The 19,607-nt window shown below is 41.3% G+C and overlaps 1 protein-coding gene across 1 annotated transcript in view; it reads right to left on the bottom strand.

The window, feature by feature from the left end:
- T265_11143 (hypothetical protein) overlaps nucleotides 1–19,607 on the bottom strand; it is a gene marked incomplete at both ends in the record, with an annotated part of 70,521 nt that overhangs the window by 9,528 nt on the left and 41,386 nt on the right. Inside the window, 4 exons of the mRNA XM_009177724.1 lie at nucleotides 3,767–4,211; nucleotides 7,675–7,836; nucleotides 9,328–9,484; nucleotides 16,688–16,881. Of these exons, the coding sequence (XP_009175988.1) occupies nucleotides 3,767–4,211; nucleotides 7,675–7,836; nucleotides 9,328–9,484; nucleotides 16,688–16,881 (958 nt within the window). The remainder of the gene's footprint in view (nucleotides 1–3,766; nucleotides 4,212–7,674; nucleotides 7,837–9,327; nucleotides 9,485–16,687; nucleotides 16,882–19,607) is intronic.

Below are 19,607 nucleotides of genomic sequence, written 5' to 3'. Positions count from 1 at the left end.
TTTCGAAACTGATTGATTTTCGCTAATACGTAGTACTTTGTTAAACGAAAGAAACAGCACACATGTTACTCAGGTACACACTAATAGAGTCAGACCTTTCAGGTAGAAATTATCATCCTTTTAATATAAATCAATGTAAAACTATGACCAGCTACTTCATGCCCATTGCGTGTGATTTGCTCAAATTCCTTGGCAAGTAAAAATTAAAACCAATTCGAATGGACCGTCACATGCTTAGTACAGGTCCGCGTGTGGGTCTTTAACATTTCATTTAATATAAAAAAGAACTGACATAGTACAACTTCCTCGAAGTGCAAATAGTGTTTACTTTTGAACCTCCATTACTTGTGTAAAGATAAACTTAACTCAAGTTTAAACATAAACTCAAAGATTCTCCTCCCAGAAGTTCACAACCGACATTCTCCCAAGCGTAATGAAAGACAGCTTTCGTGTCACTCATCCAATTGAAATGATGTGGATTTGCGCCAGTTTGCTTAATCAACATAATGTGTTGAAGATTGACCCTCTTAGACATGAACATCAGCATTCAAAAGAATATTGAAAGATCAAATCAGAACTGCACACGATTCGACGAGCAAGGATGAACATTCTTAGGAACCAAAAACTAGTACACATTTCCCTGGTAACTCCAAACTTTCAGGATCTTGTAATTTTCGTAAACAGGCGTTCTTGAACCATAAAAATGTAGCTTGTTCTATCCATAATCTTCCTTTTTGATTCCCTGACACTGAGCGCGGACATGAGCAACAGCCAGATATTATTTTGGTCAGCATGAGTGAGCAACATAAATTTCCGATGTGGGAAACTACAATCCCAGTGGCCGCCGAGTGATATGACCGTATGAATAGTGCAATATGAATATTTCCTGTCCGTTCATATCATCGAAACGCATCTCTTGAGGAACTACTGCAGAATGATGGGATTGAGAGGAAGTCTCCATAAGGCCATGCCCGATAAGGTCATCCAATCTGGCACAGTTCAGTTGTGACATGGATGTCATAATGAAGCCGATACCGGATCTCTACTGTTGGGGTCTCTGTAGGCAAAAATCCTGTCAACATGGAACATGCTGATGACATCGTTCACATCATCGAAACGCATCTCTTGAAGAACTACTGCAGGATGATGGGATTGAGAGGAAGTCTCCATAANCTACTGCAGAATGATGGGATTGAGAGGAAGTCTCCATAAGGTCCCGTTTTGGCAGAACTTCTCATGATCTAGCTTTATACTCAAAATTTAAGGGCACTCAATGCACATTCCACATTGTATCACCACTACGTGGACAACATACGATACTACCATCAAAGCAAGCAAAGCGGTTTTCGGTTCAGTTCATACTAATATCAAGGTAACAAGTAGGCCAAAACGGAATGGATCGTTAAGTTTTCTTGACATTAGCATTGAAATAAGACTGTTGGGACTATGGAGTACTACGTATACAGAAAGAAAGGCCAGAATATTCACTTTTACAGTATTTTCCTTTGAAAATGAGGCACAACCTAGTTAAATGTCTGACTAGAAAAGCAAAGGAGATTCGCACTCCCGAGCACTTACAAGGGTAACTAAATTTCCTGAGACACTCATTACTGCAAAACGGATATCGCGAGAAGCTCGTACTCAATACCATCAATTTCAAAGTCCACATCTAAACAGTGTTGGTTTGGGAACAAGCTCGCCTACATGAGGCTCCTATTCAAAAGTGAGTCGGTTGCTCAACTAGTTACAAGAATCCCTATACACTGTTGACACCACATATTTGGCTGCCAATCTGTGCTTGAGTTTAATTTTGACCCCACTCTCAGGTTCCGTTTTAAGGGCAAATTCCCAAGTTCTACCACCAGCCACCGTGTACATTCATTTTTATGCTGGTGCCGAGCATCGATAAGACGTTTGCTGGACGGAATGCAAGAACACAATCCCGTGTCTCCGAGCGGTAGCTGGAAGAAACCGGGCTCAAGTACTATTCCATCAGATTTGGTTAAAACCAGTCATGCCAGCGATACCGCAAAGCAGGTACCAATGAACCGGTCACGGTTGATGCGATCTTGACCACTATTAATCGCAGACGTGATTAGAATCCGGCTGATGTACCCACAAATTTTCTTCTAAAAGAAACATTAGCTACCTCTGAACTTGAGTTGGCCTTCCCACAAACCTGACTGACATAGATGTCACCTACCTGATGCCGTGATCCGTTGACCCGGTATCTCGCATTCAACTCCCTTTCCCTTATTTTTCTTCCTATTCTACCTGATTTTCACGTCACGTTTTCACGTTTCCACCGGTATATTAACTCGATTTGTTTACGCTGCTGCTAACTGCATTACGTGCCATGCTTGCAAACTTGACCCGCACCAGGTTTTTGTTTAGGCACTCGTCGAGCTGGAATGGCCTGTCCTGTTTTCACAGTGCACACAATAAATACATCTGTAACTCGCCTCAGTACACACATACACGCGCACAAAGAAAAGGGAGGCAAGAACTCTATACGTTCATGGGCAACCATATAACACGCATAGTAGTTATACTGTGAAGTAAACACGCCCAGCGCCCGAACCTTCACTCAGGAACTCATACCAGTTGTGCTCAAACCATACGTCACCTTTTAACTTATTTCGTTTTTCGCATTGTATTTATGTTGTACACGGCGTTCGAAGTAAATGGAAAATAATTTTACACATTATAAACTGTCATTGGTGGATACATTGGATTCTTACATTACCCTTCACAACCACACAACTAATAAACCTACATGCTGTAGTAGTTTAGGCAGAGCAAGAAATGACGGCGGGGTTTCAGTAGGGTGAGGTTTCCGTCCAGTCTGTGAGACGGAATATTATAGGTACATATCTTCAAGGCGTTTGTGACTTTTCCCATTTATCATCTTTACTCTTTTCACTAGAGACTTGAATAAACTAATGCGAATATATGGTGATCAATAATCGGTTGGCTTCAATTTTGGCTGTTACTGTTGTTGACGAGAATTTCAACGATGAAATCGAATCGTAACGGTATAACTTGTGAAGTCTTATCCATCCTGGGAGAAGAATCACTTAGATCTGCATTGGTAGGCTTTCTCTTTCCTCCAAGTCATGGGCATGTCATGGTAGCATTCAATGCCATTTACTGGACTGTGAGTAATAGCTGCAAATGTGGTAACGTTAAAAAGGCTCAGAATCAAAAATGAAGGTTCTGAGCAAAACACTTACTGTCTCAAAGGTAATTGTGCAATAAACGTTTGGTAACCATATCAACTATGTGAGCTGTGAATTTAGTCAGTCTGGTAATTTACTAGTTGTAATTTTAATTCATGAAAACTTTGCTTAGCCCATCTGCCGCATTGCCAGAGAACAAGTTTGTAGCACATTTTTTCTGGATTTCGAGAACGTTTACGAATCGCGACTAAGATATTCTTTTGTGATAAAGAGTTCATTTTCCAGACTCTATTGTTCACAAATTCGATAGTGGAATCTTCGATATCTTTGGGTTTGATCTGCTAATATTAACTGTCCCTATCAGGCAGAAAGAGCCATGAATATGACCACTGATTAGCAATCAGTATTTTCGTATCCAAACACACTACATCTTTTGAACCCTTTTTTACATGGTTTCATAGCATCGTCAATTTAGCCCAAAATATAAACAGTTTAAATTCAGTATAAGTTAGTTCGAACGTTCGGAGGGACATAGCAGAAATATGTTGATTTATTCATTGATTAATTCCCCTATAACAAGAACTCACCGTTTGACTCCTTCTCTCAACATTTGTGCGCACAACACCCGAATACGCTCACTCAGGTCCTTCGCTTTCACTGGTTGGGGCCAGGCAAGTTCCTGCACAAAATATTTTAGTTTGTGTAATCGCCACAGTAGCTCGATCACCGTCTGACAGGCTCGACTCCCAACCATACCGCTCGAACTCTCCGGACACGCAAATGGTTCGGAAGTGAATGGCAATCCAGAAATGGAGAACAAAGGGTTCTGGAAATTGCCACCAAGCGAGCGACGAAATTCCCCAGGTGAATGTTGTTGTGCGCCTAAGTTGACGGATAAACGTTGCTTCATGGCATCCGTACCGGCGAATGTCGCCACGTTATCCGTATACGGCGCGGAACCTGTCGCCACCAATGGTGGATGGACTTTTAGTCCGGACTGCGTGTCGCCATTCGGTAGCACTTCCATACGACCTAAGGTGACAGATAAGAAACGACTATGATCAATAGTAACGATGAAGAACTTGAAGAGTCCGTCCTCAGAAAAGCTGTCCAGAGTCTCCTGCGAATATTTGTGTCCACTGTGATCGACAATTTAAGCCTCATTTTTGGAATTGTTATACCTTTTGAATGTTTTAATAACCCCAAAAACTACCTGATCAGCTCACTAATACATATTAGATCAACCCGAAGTTCGAATGCAAAATCTATTTGTAAGAAAGTGGGATGAAAAAGCGAAGCCTGAGCATGTCATTGATAACCTAAAATCTGAAGAAAACACATAAGTCTTTTTAATACGAGCTTCCAACCAAAAACCTCTTCTCAAACTCTATGTCTAGAGTGAGAAATCCAGGACGTGGGTTACAGAGATGACCTACGTATTTATACAATGCTCACTAGAAAATATAGTCAGTGAGGATGCTACAGATAAACTAAGCGGATTTTTAAAAGTGATCTCCGTATAAATAAACATAAATGAAATGAAAAATCTGGTTAGTTAATTAGCGCGACGCTGCCTGTTTTCCCATATTCATCAAGTAAAAAGAGCATCTGAATGCCGAAATGAAACTGCACTGGATGGTGCAACCCAGAAGGGATATAACTGTCATTAAAAGCATTTTTTGTGGCAACCTTTTTGCTGGCTACTATAAGAAATCTTTTTCTCTGAAGCAGTGTGGATATGTGGTGAAACAACTTATTTTATAATCTAACTCCGAAGCCCTACCTACAGCTGTCTCTTTATCCTGGAGGCCGACCTTCTGTGCTACACTGATCCTGCGGGCCGGAACTCAGTCCCCAAGGGTTCAGTCATTCAAGAAAGCCAACGGGGGCAGCCTGACGAAGAACAATGAATGAGGCTACGTGCTGCCAGTATTCATATTACTAGGCGGCCTGCAGATAAGCTCATATTATCCTCTGAGGTAGAAGTGCAAAGACAGCAGAGGTTTCCCCCCAGTCGACCAGCCTGTTCATATTTATGGAAGCAGCGATACTGCCATCTCCATAGGAAGGACGGGTTAGCAAACGTCGGCCCAATAAAACGCACATACCGGTCGCCCAACCGTTGACCTCGACCACCGGCACACTATTAAATATGGCCAAAATACCAAAACCAAAGTGTTTGGTGCACAAAAGGCAACTGGTGTTCGCAGCTACATAAATAGTGATACAGTAATACCCTACTCCCTGCGCCCTCGGGCTAGGCCGGCACCATACAGTCAAGTAGGTCAGACTAGTGAGTCATTGGCGCCGGGTTATGTCCCCAAGAAAAAATCCTAACAACCAATGTCCCGCGGTCAAGACTGTTGTGTCAGTGGCTAAGAGCAGACTTTATGAACAAGCCCTGCGTTCTCTGACGGCATTGCGGTCAAAGGCTTAAAATGGAGAGCCTCAAATCAACCCCTCCCTTGGTCTGAACAGCCGGCTCTTTCAGCTATTTGCTCACTGGCCTTCTATTCTTCACTCCATCCTCACTCATCGTACCATGCAGTTCAGTCAACCTATCTGCCAGTCCCCGAGCCACTACTCCATGTCAAACTTCAAAAGATCTGATCTACGTTTCAGCCTGTGATGAACAACAGATATCTCTGGCTGAAGCCTTGTTTCTCCTCCCGATCGGTGTATGTGTTTTCGAAACAGGCATAGAACGTCCCACTTCGATTATGCTCCTAAAGCCGCTTAGGATGAGCTCAGGTGTTCCACATTTCAAATTTCGGGTGTATGCTTCGGTCAGCAGGGACAGAAATAGTATTTAGGGCGGGTGACGTGAATGCATAAGTTGGAAGGCTTTGACCGGAAGAAACAAAATTAGCTGATCGATTCCGAGTTGAGGAATCAACCTGGTATCCGTCGCATCTAATGTGTTCTCTGGCATTATTTTACGCAGATTGGCGGATTATCGGGTGAATACTTCGTGAGAATCAAGCTGAGTTTTGCTCTTGTCAAAGAGGTATCGATCATGTCTTTACCTTGAGGCAAATTGCTGAACGGCGCCAATCCGTGAGACCTCTCATGCTGGTCGTTTTTCATGATTTGAAAATTTCTCTTGATTCTATCGATCTTCAGAAACTTTGGCAGTGGCTGGCGATCAGTGTCCTTTTCGAATTTGGTTCTCTTGTTAGGGCACTGTGTGTAAACTCCTGTGGTCTCGTACGAGTAGATGGCAAGCTTTCGCCTGATTGCACCACATCCAGTGGTGTAATATAAGGCTGTCCTGTCTGGCCTTTCCCCTTGAACACTGTTATTGCTCTGCTGCTTAAAATTTCTCTGCCTGCTTCTAAAGCCTCGAGAATCGAAGTGCTCCCCGGGCGTTTGCTCACAGACTTTGTGTATGCCCCGATACTGCTCCCTTTGGTGCAGAACCTTCCCAAATGCAGTCGTTTTCAAATAACTTAAATATTGCTGCCTAGAAGTTTGGCATGCGCTTCATACTCTGTAAAGCTGGATCAAACCCACACTTCATACTTGCAGGCGAGCCAATCGAGGCGGTAGATAAATTTGTTTACCTGGGCAGCTGTATAAGCTCCGGTAGACTGGCTAGAGATGAGATTAATTCCCGAATCGGGAAGGCCAGGGTAGCTTTTTCCAATAGTAAACACTTACGGCACCGACGTGACGCGAGTTTATCTGTCAAGGACAGATTTTACCCTGCGGCGGTGCGATCCAAGTTGCTTCGCTCTTCTGAGAAATGGCTTCTACTCGCAGGGGACATACTAAACGTGTCTGTGTTTGACCATCGTTGTCTGGGAACCATTGGTCGTGTCTGATGGGGTGATCAGATGCGTAATGTCGAGGTAGGCCAGACGGCTTTAAGAAAGGAGGAATCCTATCGTGCTAGTCGGATTACTCACGCTTCATAGGTTACGCCGGTTAGGACGTGTACTCCGCATACCAGAAGTTCATCTGCCCCAAATAGCTCCTTTTGTTCACCCCGGTGCTCAGAAAAAGCGACTGAGAGATAGACAATACTTGACCTGGCAACCAAGTATGAAAACACTAACCAATAACCTTAGTGAGAGCGACAAACGCAGCCTCCTAAGATGGGGACACCGGGAATCAATTCATCAATGGCTATTGACACCGGTAAAAATGTCCCAATCGAGCAGTCAGTGGCGCTAATGCATCAAAGCTATCACCTTCAATGAGAAACTACCCAATGTCCAAACGAACTGAAAATGTCATCGCCTTCAAGGCTGGGCTGTATGTCCCACACTTACCTGTTTTCCGGTGATTTAAACTATAGCAGGTGAGACCAATGTGCCTATGGCACACGGCTAATAGATGATCAATCGACGAATAACCAGAACAGCCAATATGGATTGTGACGGCGACATCGTAGCCACTATCAGTCAACAACCGGTTACAAAGATGAAACTCTATTGAAAAGTAATGCTGGAGATCAAGAAGAAGTTACAAAAATTTGTTTGAGATGACTCACCAGCGCCCGCGACTACAGTGATGGAAGGTAGCCAGCGTTCATTCTGATAGCCCGTGATCAGAGCTTGTTCAGTCATTTCGGCCATCAGCTCGATGTAGCTATCCACTAGAGGCGCGAAGCGATTAGCTAAGTTTTGGTGAAAGTGGCCGTTGCACAGATTGGCTAGAAAGTTAATGTTTGTGATATGATCAATAAGTGAATGTGACGACAAGTCATCATCAGGTCTAGAGAGGTTGACTGTCGTTTTTAATGTTTTCACTTTTACGTAAACTTCTCACTTATATAAACTTCACCTGGATATAAGTGATAAAAAATAAAGCGATCAAAAAAGAGAAGTAGTCAGTATGACAAAACGTTACACAATTTGTTTCGATTAATCCTATGAGGTGACTGGCACTAGATGGAAAGACACGAGCAATCCAGATTCCATGTGACAATTGGTTTGGTAATTTCGAGCTAGTGCGCTTGGAGAGACGATTTAATAAATGACAGATCACTTATCAAACTGGAAACGTTCATCGTGAACAATGGCTGTTCAGCCATCAAAGCTACTAAAGGTAAGGCTCCGACCACTCCACATAAATTGGACATGTCTCTATCCAGTGGCATCACTCACTACCACAAACTAGACGCATAATGACTTATCCACATTCAGGGAGGTTATTTGTTTTAGCGAGTTACATGCTGAAGGTTATATTGAACAAAGCATCCAAGCGAAGCGGCTATACGGTTTCACTCTTCTAGATAGCCAAACCCATAGTTCACTAAAACAGCTTGGCGGATCTGACAATAAGACTGACTTATTTTAACGCATATTATGCGGGTTTGGTATTGCATAGAGCTGCCGCGAGGTGGAAGGCACTTATTTGATCATTTAGTCTGGTCGCTCTTGCTGCTTCACAATTACCTAGCGGTAGTCCCCACCATTATGGAAGACAATCGGTTAGTATGGTGGTGATGATTATTCGATGCGTGGGACGCATTTTCCAGCCTAATTGTCGAGTTTGGCGCAAAGGCCGACAAACGCATCAAAAACCACCAAGTTTGGGTGACTGCACGTTTTTTTCTGGAACATTCGAAACAAACGCAAATGACAGTATTGACGCTACATGCGCATAGACCATTTCGTGGGCTAAACAATACTACCTGTGCTTCCGATCCTGGTTTCCTACCAAGCCTGGAAATCTACCATGCCAATGTTTGTGATGTAATATAATCAGATCACAACTGATCGCCATTGTACTCATTGTAATCGCCCCGGAATAGGATGAACTTCCTCCCTGTTCAACACTACTATCGGGGCTAAATTCATTATCCTCACAAGCGTTGCAGTTCACTGCCACTGTGTTACAATTACTGCCCTACACATCAAACCAAACTGGTATACCGAGCTGGAATGTTCATCACTAGTAAAATTTGTATTTTTTGAAAGCAAATATATTTGACGGGGGTTCGTAAAAATTGAGATACTTTCTCTTTGTGTCAACAAACTAATACCACTCAGATTTTCAAAACTGCAAAACCTAGCTACATCAAACGATATCCCACAATACCGTTGATTATTTGAGGCGTAAAACTCGGATTTTAGTAGTTCAAATTAATGCTGCCCATTTTTTTTATTTCGTATAACCTCTTGACACAGACGAAACTTACTGTCATTCAACAAATAATCATTCAGTAACTGGAAGAGTTCGAAGATTTCCCAGCGATAGTCTGGAAGCTGATCGAGAAAGTCAAATAGATCCATTTGAAACAGTGACCAAAAGTTCTCCGCATGTGCGACAAACAGGTCACTAAACCAGGAGAATGACTGACGGGAGAGGACAACAAAAATAAGTCAGTAGTGAACGGAATGTAAACATTACATCTTGCTAATTAGGTGCGTCATCATGAATCATCATTAATGAGTTGGAGGTCCGTGCAACTCGAGATGGGTCTGCATATTACTCTATAATGGCTGAGATTTGATAGCAAATGGAGCTAGAACACCAAACATTAACAGTAAGTCTTGGGGGACCGTTTCATTTAGGACTGACGAAACGTCATACTTTGTTGAGAATGCTGATCAAGGTGAAACACTCTACATAGTAAAATTCCAGGAATAACAGTTATATTGAATTGTGATATTCAAATCTTAGATCAGTTTATTATTTTATAAGGACTGAAAGTTACTGTGGTCAAATACATTTATTCAAGGTACGCTGCGAAGAAGCCTCAGGATGAGATACAAAGGTGTCGTAAGTTTCTAAAATGACGGTAGTTCAGAATGCTAGTCCAAACACGAACGAGAAGAACAGTCATTGAGTGCAAGTTTAAGAAGCAGGAGTTCTGCTTTGGTCAGACGGGTGAAGCCATAGCTCCTGCAATAGCCACAAGCATATCCGTATTTTCCTGAAATGTCTTTATTTGAAGTGTCTGCAAAAGCTTAATTTTCGGTTCCACAAGACGGGCTCATGCATCAGATAGTGCCGGACCTAATCACTCACTACAACAGAAGTTCCACTACGTTCGTCCTCAGTAGGATCTACTTCGAATCTTGCTTCGGATGATTATCTCATTAGGCATGTCAGTACTTTCGGCTGACATGATTTCGCCACCCCCTCCCTTTAGGTTAGTCCCGGGTATATCTATGATGTTGCATCTGTAAGCGCCTGACATAGCACTTAGTTCTCATTAAATTCAGTGAATTAATGAACACTGAACGTATGTGTTAAAAACCGTATGTGACCCAGTATAACCACCCACATCACACTACATGGAGTGGACGATATGGCCGATGTTACTTCAACAAAATGCCAAGAGCGACACACCCCATAGATTGTGTGGATAACGCGTTCAACACAATATCTACGGATGTTTTAGCGCTAAATGTAGTTAAACTTTCCGACCGTACGTGGCTGTTATTCACAGTCATAGTCAATGTCGCAGTAAGTATAACGATAGAGGTGGATTAAAAGCAGGTTAACTGTTTCACATGCAGATACTACTGTGTACGGGTTGTGCCAATCCAAATAGGGTCCAATGGAGAGGCCACAAGTTTGTCGCCAGAATGAAGCAGTTTAGGACAAAATATCCCTTCATAAAATGGCGACAAGCCTTGAGGGAGTCAAAGTTTTTGCCTATAGCAGTAATGGTACATTCCAACATCAGATTATTGTTTGCTTGCGTCCAATTTTTGGGTAAAAACTTGAATTACTGCCACGATAAAGTCTAACTCACCTGTTTTCTTGCTGATAGCGAATACCGCTTGGAGTTACAAAACCAGCCATAATCCCTGACCATCCAGAATATTTTGAGTCTCTTTTACACCAGCAACATCATCCAGAAAGTTTCATATCTCAACTTAATCTACTCCACGAACACTAGAGCCGCTTTCCTTTATTGCATTATTTTGCTGAGTTTTCGAACTTTAACCCATCGCTAGAACTGACACTTTCATCTACTTCTGCAAAACTCCTGCTTCATCCAGGCATATAGTGACAGTCATCCATATCTCGCTTATTTGGAAGCTCATAGCTGGCCTAATTGGGCTTGGTGTCAATAACGGAACAACAATTCCATCAACTCTAGGTTATTGCAACCCATAATTAAGTTAGGCAATCAATCTTCCTCAAAATCACGTGAACTGCACTGGTCAACTTGCAGCAGGAAATCAACTCACGCCATCATGTACACGCTTGTTATTGACTTTTCAGAGACCACACGAAGCTGAAAGTTGAGGTTATGGAAAACAGCATGAGGCTGAACTACATTATTCGACTCTTTATCCGGTACTTTGAATTCTAATGCTCTATCTCGAGAATAAACCGATTTCAGTATGTCTGTAATTTAGAACACAAGACGGTATTAACCTGCGTGATTGCCCTAAATTCCCTTGCGAAATTTGGAATCGGATTTGTGCACTTGTGAAGCTGGCATGTGAAAATGAGGTATTTACCAGCTACTTATGGAGTTGAATGAACAGCGCAAATACCAGATATGGTAAATACCGCTAAAGTCATATAAGATCCGGAGTGATGTGTGAAGTTAAACGGGTTTTGGTGAATAAGCTTAAATGAGATAGGTTCAGGAGTAGATTACTCTGGTCTTGTTGTTGTCTACAAATATGTACTAATATCCACAATCCAATGCTTTGGCTGACAAAACTGCTAGAGGCCCAACATTGCAAACATTTGAAGTCCATCCTATTCCAGTGTTTCTGAGTTCATTTGCGCAGTTTGGTTAGCTACCGAATTAGAAGTTACGCACGAAATCAATTGTGGTGAATGTTTTTATCCACAAGTTCTTTGTGAAAGATGAAGTGATCAGGTTCTGTATTTCGTCTTAGAGGATTAAGACAAAACTTTCAGGTGCTTGTGAGAGTTTTTGGCCATTAGGTTCTTCTCAGATGACGCTTGTTCGGTAGAATGCATTTTCCGCTTGGACGGTATCGCTAACGGCTACTCTCTTCCTTATCACTGACTGCCTCGAAGGGCCGTTAACACACAGAGAGGCTGTTTTTTTGTTAATCAATCTTGACACTATTTAGGTATGCATAACAAATGGCTTTTTCCAGTAATCCAGTTTGAATCATCACATGTCAGAGTTCTGGGGTATAATAGACGAATACCGGTGATCGCAACCATGGAAAGATTGACCGGTGCCTTACTTTATACGGTCAAATAGGATCGTTCTAGGAGCGTCTATGCCCCTTAAATGACGATCTCGACCAGTTGAGATAGCAAGCGTAGCTGGAGGACATAAATGTACGAACCAAGTGTCACATAGTATACACTGATGTTGGAAAGCAGTGTATCAGTATCATGTAGAGTTCAAGTCAAGCAAACACAGGCATGTTAATAAAATAAGTGAATTTCCACCCGTCTGGCGACAAATGACATATATTCACCCGGTTTTGATATTAATGTTTTTATCCTGGTTTTGAATTCATTACGGCTGACATGAATGTGAGTAAATTTGTACCGCGCTGTCCTCTCAAATTCTCTGGGAGCAATCGCTTTATTCTGGGTATAAATGATTCATCTTATCACCAGTTAGCCGTATCCATAAATCTTGATATATCTACGAGAATCAGATCTCAGCCACCTATTACAAACATCTTTTATGGAAGCTGTAAACGTTTAAGTAAGTTACCCAGGAAAGCTCCAGATCTAGTTGATCTATTCGTTTACATTTTTGAGAACGTCCTTTAGCTATTTGCCATGGATTTTGCTTTTCGTTTGCAAGAAACCGTTTGTCAATTAACTGGTGATGTTGCCACAGTAATTTGTTCGATTTGGCTCAGGTGGAAACTTTCTTTGCGAAACTCCAGAAAACACTCGAATAAAACAAAACCTGCGTCTGTGTAGACCTGATTTAGTTATCCTTTTGCTCATGTTAACAAGCAACAAACTAGCCTATCCTCAACCCGTGGGATGACAAACAGGTCGGGAGTTTTGATACCCCTCAGGTGAAACGGATACGGTCCCTCCTAATATATACAAAGCCGGCTGCTTTTGGTGATGGGCAAATGAAAACATCGGCCGAAACATGGACTCCAGGAGCAATTTAAATAATAAGATGAAGTAGGCCTGACTACAATTCAAGCTCGTATTACTAAAAGAATTAACCAATTCCCAGGTAGACCTGACCTTTATGATGCTGTTAAACTGAACTCTGAATGGCCTCCTGAGTCTTCAGTCGGCGCGATGCTCGATATTTCAGAATAAGGTTTTGACATTAAATAAGGTAGGAAGTTTTTAAAATTCTTCGCGTGCCGCTTACTTCCTTCAACCCGTTCATCAATCATATGCCCTCATCAAAAGTAAAGTATTTTGCACGGACCATGGTGCACTTGCTTGAAAATAAGGCCAGTGATAAAGACATACTTCATCTCATTTTGATTAGCTTCTGAGGGTGGGTCATGCCATAGGAACAGAATTAATCCAGCAGATTGTATACTTTTATGTGGCAGTCAGAATATTCCATGGAGCTGCGGTAATGACAAATACGTTTATGTAGCTCATATTCGTTTTCTATAAGAATTGCGCAAATATGAGAATATCTCTCCTCTGGCTTTATTTTAGCCACATGTCTGAAAAAATTAGTTGGGATGGACCCACAACAGTAATCGGTATCTCCAACCACAGAAAATCCCATCAAATGAAGTTTGTGCCCATCCTTCTGCTGGAATTTTGTGCTCAAATCTGTTCTTGTTTTGGTATAACCTAGGAAGAACATGAAAATTGTTATTCAATTTAAAGATAATCTCCAGACATTCATGCGTTAACTGTGAAAGTCAAAAACGGCACTAAAGATTCAGTAGTAAACGGAAAACAATATCACTGCCTTGTAAATTCAAAGGACCAAATTGAGTCTTTACAAAGAGAAAGGTAGTCGTATTTCCGTAAATTTATGGACCTAGAACGTGCGTTAGCATTTTACTTCTCTCTTCACGATTATTTTGTGTAATACTAAAATAACAGTTAGCAGAAGTGCTGATCTAAGAGACGGGAGTGACATAACTGTGTGGAACGAAGGCCAACAGAATATATGGAACGTTGCGAGGTATCCGTTAGACACCGTTGTACAAGAGAAAACAGTTGACTATTATATAAAAAATATACAATGTTATTTCCACCTGTTTGGTGCCCAGTTCCAGTAATTGTTTGAGTGTGAAATGATCGGAATTGTGATGAACAGGTTTCGGCCTGTTGAAAGTTGAGATTACACAGATATACATTAATTTCTTCTCTGTTTATGTTTTTCTTGATCAATCCAATCTTTACTCTTGAAGAAAGTCACGTGCGATGTGCAAAACACTGTGTCATCAAGCTGTGCGATAAGATGTTTTCCACCAGTAACCAATCTGGAATTAAAAAGCAGTGGCAGTAGTATTCCTCATGTTTTTTTTTCTATTTTTGCTATCTTGCTATTTCGCTGCCATAATTTATGATTACCAGAGCTCCTGGTTATGGACAGGAGGACGAGCGATGTTCTTGGCTACAGGGTGTATTTTACCTATATAAATACAAGTCAGCATTCGTGACTTTCAGCTTACTGAATGATTCAGCTTCTGGAGGCAATTCGCCAGGCGCACTCTTCAGTCAGAATGGTCGCAAAATGGGGCTGTTCATACTCCTAGCCGTCAAACTATGACGGAAAAGACAACCTGTGCGCTCAGCACCCCTCAGTGTAACGAGTTTGGCTGAAAACCATATCTAGATGATCGGGAGGCTGGAATTTTGGCATGGTTGATTTAAGTGCGCAATAGAATTCGCATGAGAAACTTTATGGGGGTAGCACACCACTTGGACATAAATACGAAAGTTAATGTCGCACAAAAAAAACCTGCCCGGTATGCTCTATTGATACGCACATACCCATACGTTCAAATTACCTCCCCAGCTAAAACGAAAACAATCTTTTGATATTTTGAAACTGGTGTCAACATGTAGCCTTGAAAATGCAGTTTATGGACTTAGAATTTATACGCTCGTGGCATGCAAAAACCAAAACCTTTTAGATGTTCTTATTTGGATCGCTACAAAGGCTAAACTAACTTGAAATTGAAGACCATATATTAAATCTATCCTGTAGATTAATGTATGTTGTCTTACTCCATTGCAAACAACGTGGGCTGAATATTTAAAAAGTATTCCGATTTCCTGTTGTTCAGCCGCTTTGGATTGTCCGGAAACAACAAACTCCTTGTGCTTGTTAGTTTTTTACTTTTAGCTTTGCGTCGATTCGGTGCTAGAAAATTTTGATTTTCTTAACATACGACTGTCGAAACTGTGGACGGACGCAGCATGACACCAGTAATTTATAATTTGACCGACCTATATGTGCGGATTTAAAGTAACCTAAACGGCGTTAATTATCTCGTTTTCACTGCGCGGAACTATACCATTCAAACTTCGCACTCAGCCAACGATATTACTCATGAAGATGTATCGTTTGAATCTTATCCACAGTGGATAGTAATGTCCAACTGCCTATTCAGGCGATGATGTCGAAAAAGAAATGTCAAACCGGTGTCACGCAAGCTATAGAACTCAAAAAGTGTGGATTGGGTACTTTTTCATAGCTTCATGCTTACATTTACTAACAAATGGGTCATAAACTGTACGAACATCGTCCAGGGGTTTAGTAAATGCCCAGCGAGTTAACACTGTGGAAGCCGGAATTATAGCGTCCACGCTAAATTGATGATCACGAACAAAGATTGTGAGGCACAGCACTTTGAAGGCTTTTGAATTTGATGCTCAGTCTGACGCCAACGTATAATATAACAGTGGAATATTACCTTAATTTTTGAGTCTCATCTTCCTGGCAAGTGATCGCGCACTATGATATGATATAACACTTGTTCCCAGATCACTATCATATGGGTAGACGTGTTTGGAAGTAAAGCGACAACCAAAATCATCATCCCGAAAAAGGTATAAGCAGCTGCTAACGGGGCTACGTCCTCACTGGTTTGTTACTTCATGAAGTATATCCAGAAAAGCAAACAAAAACTGAGTATTTGTAAAAGAAAGATTCAAGGATCTTATATGCATGAGGACACTGAAATCAAAAAAGATATGTAAGAACAGTTGTCTAGCTGCTAACTCTAATGCGTGATCTCTGTTGAGTTAGTGAACGACAAATCAGCGAGATTCACTATTGTGTATTTATCATGTGGACTGAAATAAATTTTTCCCGTAGACTGTATCGACCAATGAAATTTTGAAAGCAGTGAAAACCTACCGATTTGTCCGGCACATGAAAGTTGACATTCGAACTCTATATGCGTCGAATACACAGTTACGGATTTTCGATCATCGCCAAATGTATATGAAGCGGGGCAATTTTTACAGTCAGAAGAAAGCCACATCGCACTTATTTGTAGGTTGTGATGCAGAGTTATATGTTACTCATGTGCAAAACATATGTAACTTCCGCAGGTTTTTTTGTGATACCCATGGTATAAGTTAAAAAGCAATCCCCCAAGATTTAGCTCCACTTAGCATTATACAAATCAGATGACAATCTTTCTGAGATCACGAAGGCAATTACTGACCTCAGCATGATGCTCCTCATTTTGCTTGAGTACTTCTATGCACAGTTCGGCCAGATGGATCATCTCATACATTCTTTTGTTGGCGGCATCCACACCTGGTAGAAATGAAGAAGAAAGCGAAACAAACAGGGATTTACATTCTAGTTGCAGGTGGTGACCGTCTAGTTTGAAATCGATACGTTTCACCAAATGACTGTTTTATTGCATAGACGTTGCAAATGAACTTACTACGGTTAGCTTGTTCATAATAAATGAAGGACGAAACCGTACTGGCGGGAAAAAGCATAACTAAAAAATACTACTCACATTGACTACACGAGATAATCGTTATACACATTAAGAACACTGGATAATTTGTTACACCATGAAAAGGGACGCGAAGTCATCTTTCGTCGTTTCTCACAACAAATTTACTTTTTTTCACCTCACCCCAACCTTTTTGAGTTTTACGAATAAATAACATTAATGAATGACCACAAAAAAGAAATACTGGCCAAAACAAATTTGTTGTATGTTATCTGGGTAATCCCTGGAATGCAGGTGCCGTAACTAGCAAACCGCCTTTTGATCTAACTCCTGGACATCATCACAGAGTTTCTCACAGACACACCAACAATCGCATCAGCGACAAACAAGGATTGGTGAGCAGATTGAGTGAGCAGACCGTTTTGCGCTCAGATACATGACCGTTTCGAACAGGGCTACTCAAAGCGTGTACAGCTATGATTACACTAATCGACCAAGCATGTGCCCTAGTTTTTGGAAATGGACGCCGGTTTGTCGGTCCATCCCGATGAAAGAACATTACTCAGTGCTTGAGGGTCCATATTCACTGATCGTAATGAGACGCAGTTCGACTTTGAGTGAATGGGCGTAAACACTAGTCTTTATCACATATCTGGATACCTTAGTTCATTGATATGCTACGGAAAGAATGAAATTCACGGCTTGCTATGCCTTCTGAACAGAAAAATAGCGTCTAAGTATTAAATTCTTGGGTTTGAAAATGCCAGAATATTTTTGGTAACATTGCTAGAAAAATCTGGTTGCTTCTAAAACATTTGATCGAAGGTAAGCCATTTAGCGGGATTTTCATTACGGGTAACAACTAGTTTTGCGCCAAATTGTAGCTGCTGTTTGGCGGACATTTCCAGAGTAACGCACATTTGGTGGTATACTCCTATCTCAGAAAATTTTGTACCCAATGAGACGATATTATTTGGCTACCAATATTTTTTTCAATACCTCGTGTCCGGAGAACGCAACTCAATAATGATGATATTCATACACTTAGAAAAATGCGAAACAACATGACGAAAGATCCTGGCGTAGGAGGTCCCGAAAGCAAATCACATCCAAATTAAGCTGAATGAGATTACGAAGAAGTCCTGTAGTTTGGTCTGCCACGTCTAGCATATTTCAAATTAACATCAAAGTATACTGGAGATTTATACATCATCTTGTTTCAATCTACCTTTTAGTCGTATTCTGCGGCAGAAAAGAATTAATGGTGACCAAAACATTTTGCCGCCGGATTTAAGAAAAAATTGTTTTAGCGCGTCCACGAAAATAAGGCTCAGTAAACGTACGGCAACATGGTATTGATGTAAATGTGTTAGAAGAGTACTCAGGAAAGCAATACTGTCCCTTACAAAAAACAATTAACTCTTCGTAAACATTTCTTGATAACCACACCTGATTAGAAACGGCATCACAATAGATTTTGTCTCTAAATAACCAACAACGCAGGTGGATTCGGATCGCATACTAGAAGGCACCGATCAAAGGGACTTTCCTAGAATTCAACTCTCCTAATGACGGTTGACCAGCATGTCAGCACGAAATTCGCCTGACATGTCTAACGGGCCTAACAGCGGTATAAGAACCACTGATTAGTTGCCTATTCTCTCAGGGTATGACGGGGAAGATTTACTCACATGGTGGGAGATACCGATCCTAACGGTTCGAATGACAAAAAAGGAAATTCCCCATCACTAATTCAGAGTTTTACAGCATCACTGTGAACCGCTAGCAGTTTTTACGGGGATAACTTGGGGCTTATGTAACTCCAAGATTTATATAAGGTACAAGCTCATAACAGTTTAATATAATCGCCGTGCATGGCTTCAATCTGACAGTGAGACTGTAACTGGGTTAATTCATTTCACAAACTACAACAAAACTTACTGTGCTTACACTTGAGAGCATTGGCCTATATCCAAAAAAAGTCTGGGAGCAGTTAATGACGGGATTGGCTAACAGTTCTCGACAGAATAAACCAAACATCATTTCCCAAAAATGTTCCTTTTGAATACTTATAGAATAAAAATTTCAAACTTTTTGCACGGGATGTAAAAACTGAAAAACGTAACTTATTACAAAACTCCGCTACCTGAAAGCTTCAGTCGGAACCGAACAAAACGGTCAACTGACAGCCACGCAGTTGGTTTTTGATCCACCTCATTCTACAGAGGACAGGCGTGCTTACTTACAGGTTTCAACTAGTTTTTTGAGGATATTTCGTCAGCTAATTCTCAAGGGCACTGTAGGGTCACAGTTTGAGTGAGCAGCCGGGTTTTAGACTTTTCTAGCATGTTCACCCAACACCAACGGATGAGACATGAGTAAATGACACGCATCAATTGAAGCACCTGCGGATGTTTGGTATCCGAAAAACCGTGTTTCTGTTTTACCTCATTTATCAGTTTAGCCTACTATACTGCAGCTAACCGAGTTTCAGGGGGTTAGTTGTAAAAAAGAATCTAGCTGCAAGACACTACTTCACATGCCACCAAGAGACTTGAGAGGTTAAATTGTAAACATTATTGTTCGTGTTTCTTCACCTACCTCACTTCATACTAAGGAATCTAGCTGCAAGACACTACTT

The sequence above is a fragment of the Opisthorchis viverrini genome (assembly GCF_000715545.1).
Source record: "Opisthorchis viverrini unplaced genomic scaffold opera_v5_453, whole genome shotgun sequence".
NCBI classification, from domain to species: Eukaryota; Metazoa; Platyhelminthes; class Trematoda; order Opisthorchiida; family Opisthorchiidae; genus Opisthorchis; species Opisthorchis viverrini.
The sequence above is the reverse complement of the archived record's forward strand: the minus strand, read 5'-3'. Positions and strand labels throughout refer to the sequence as shown.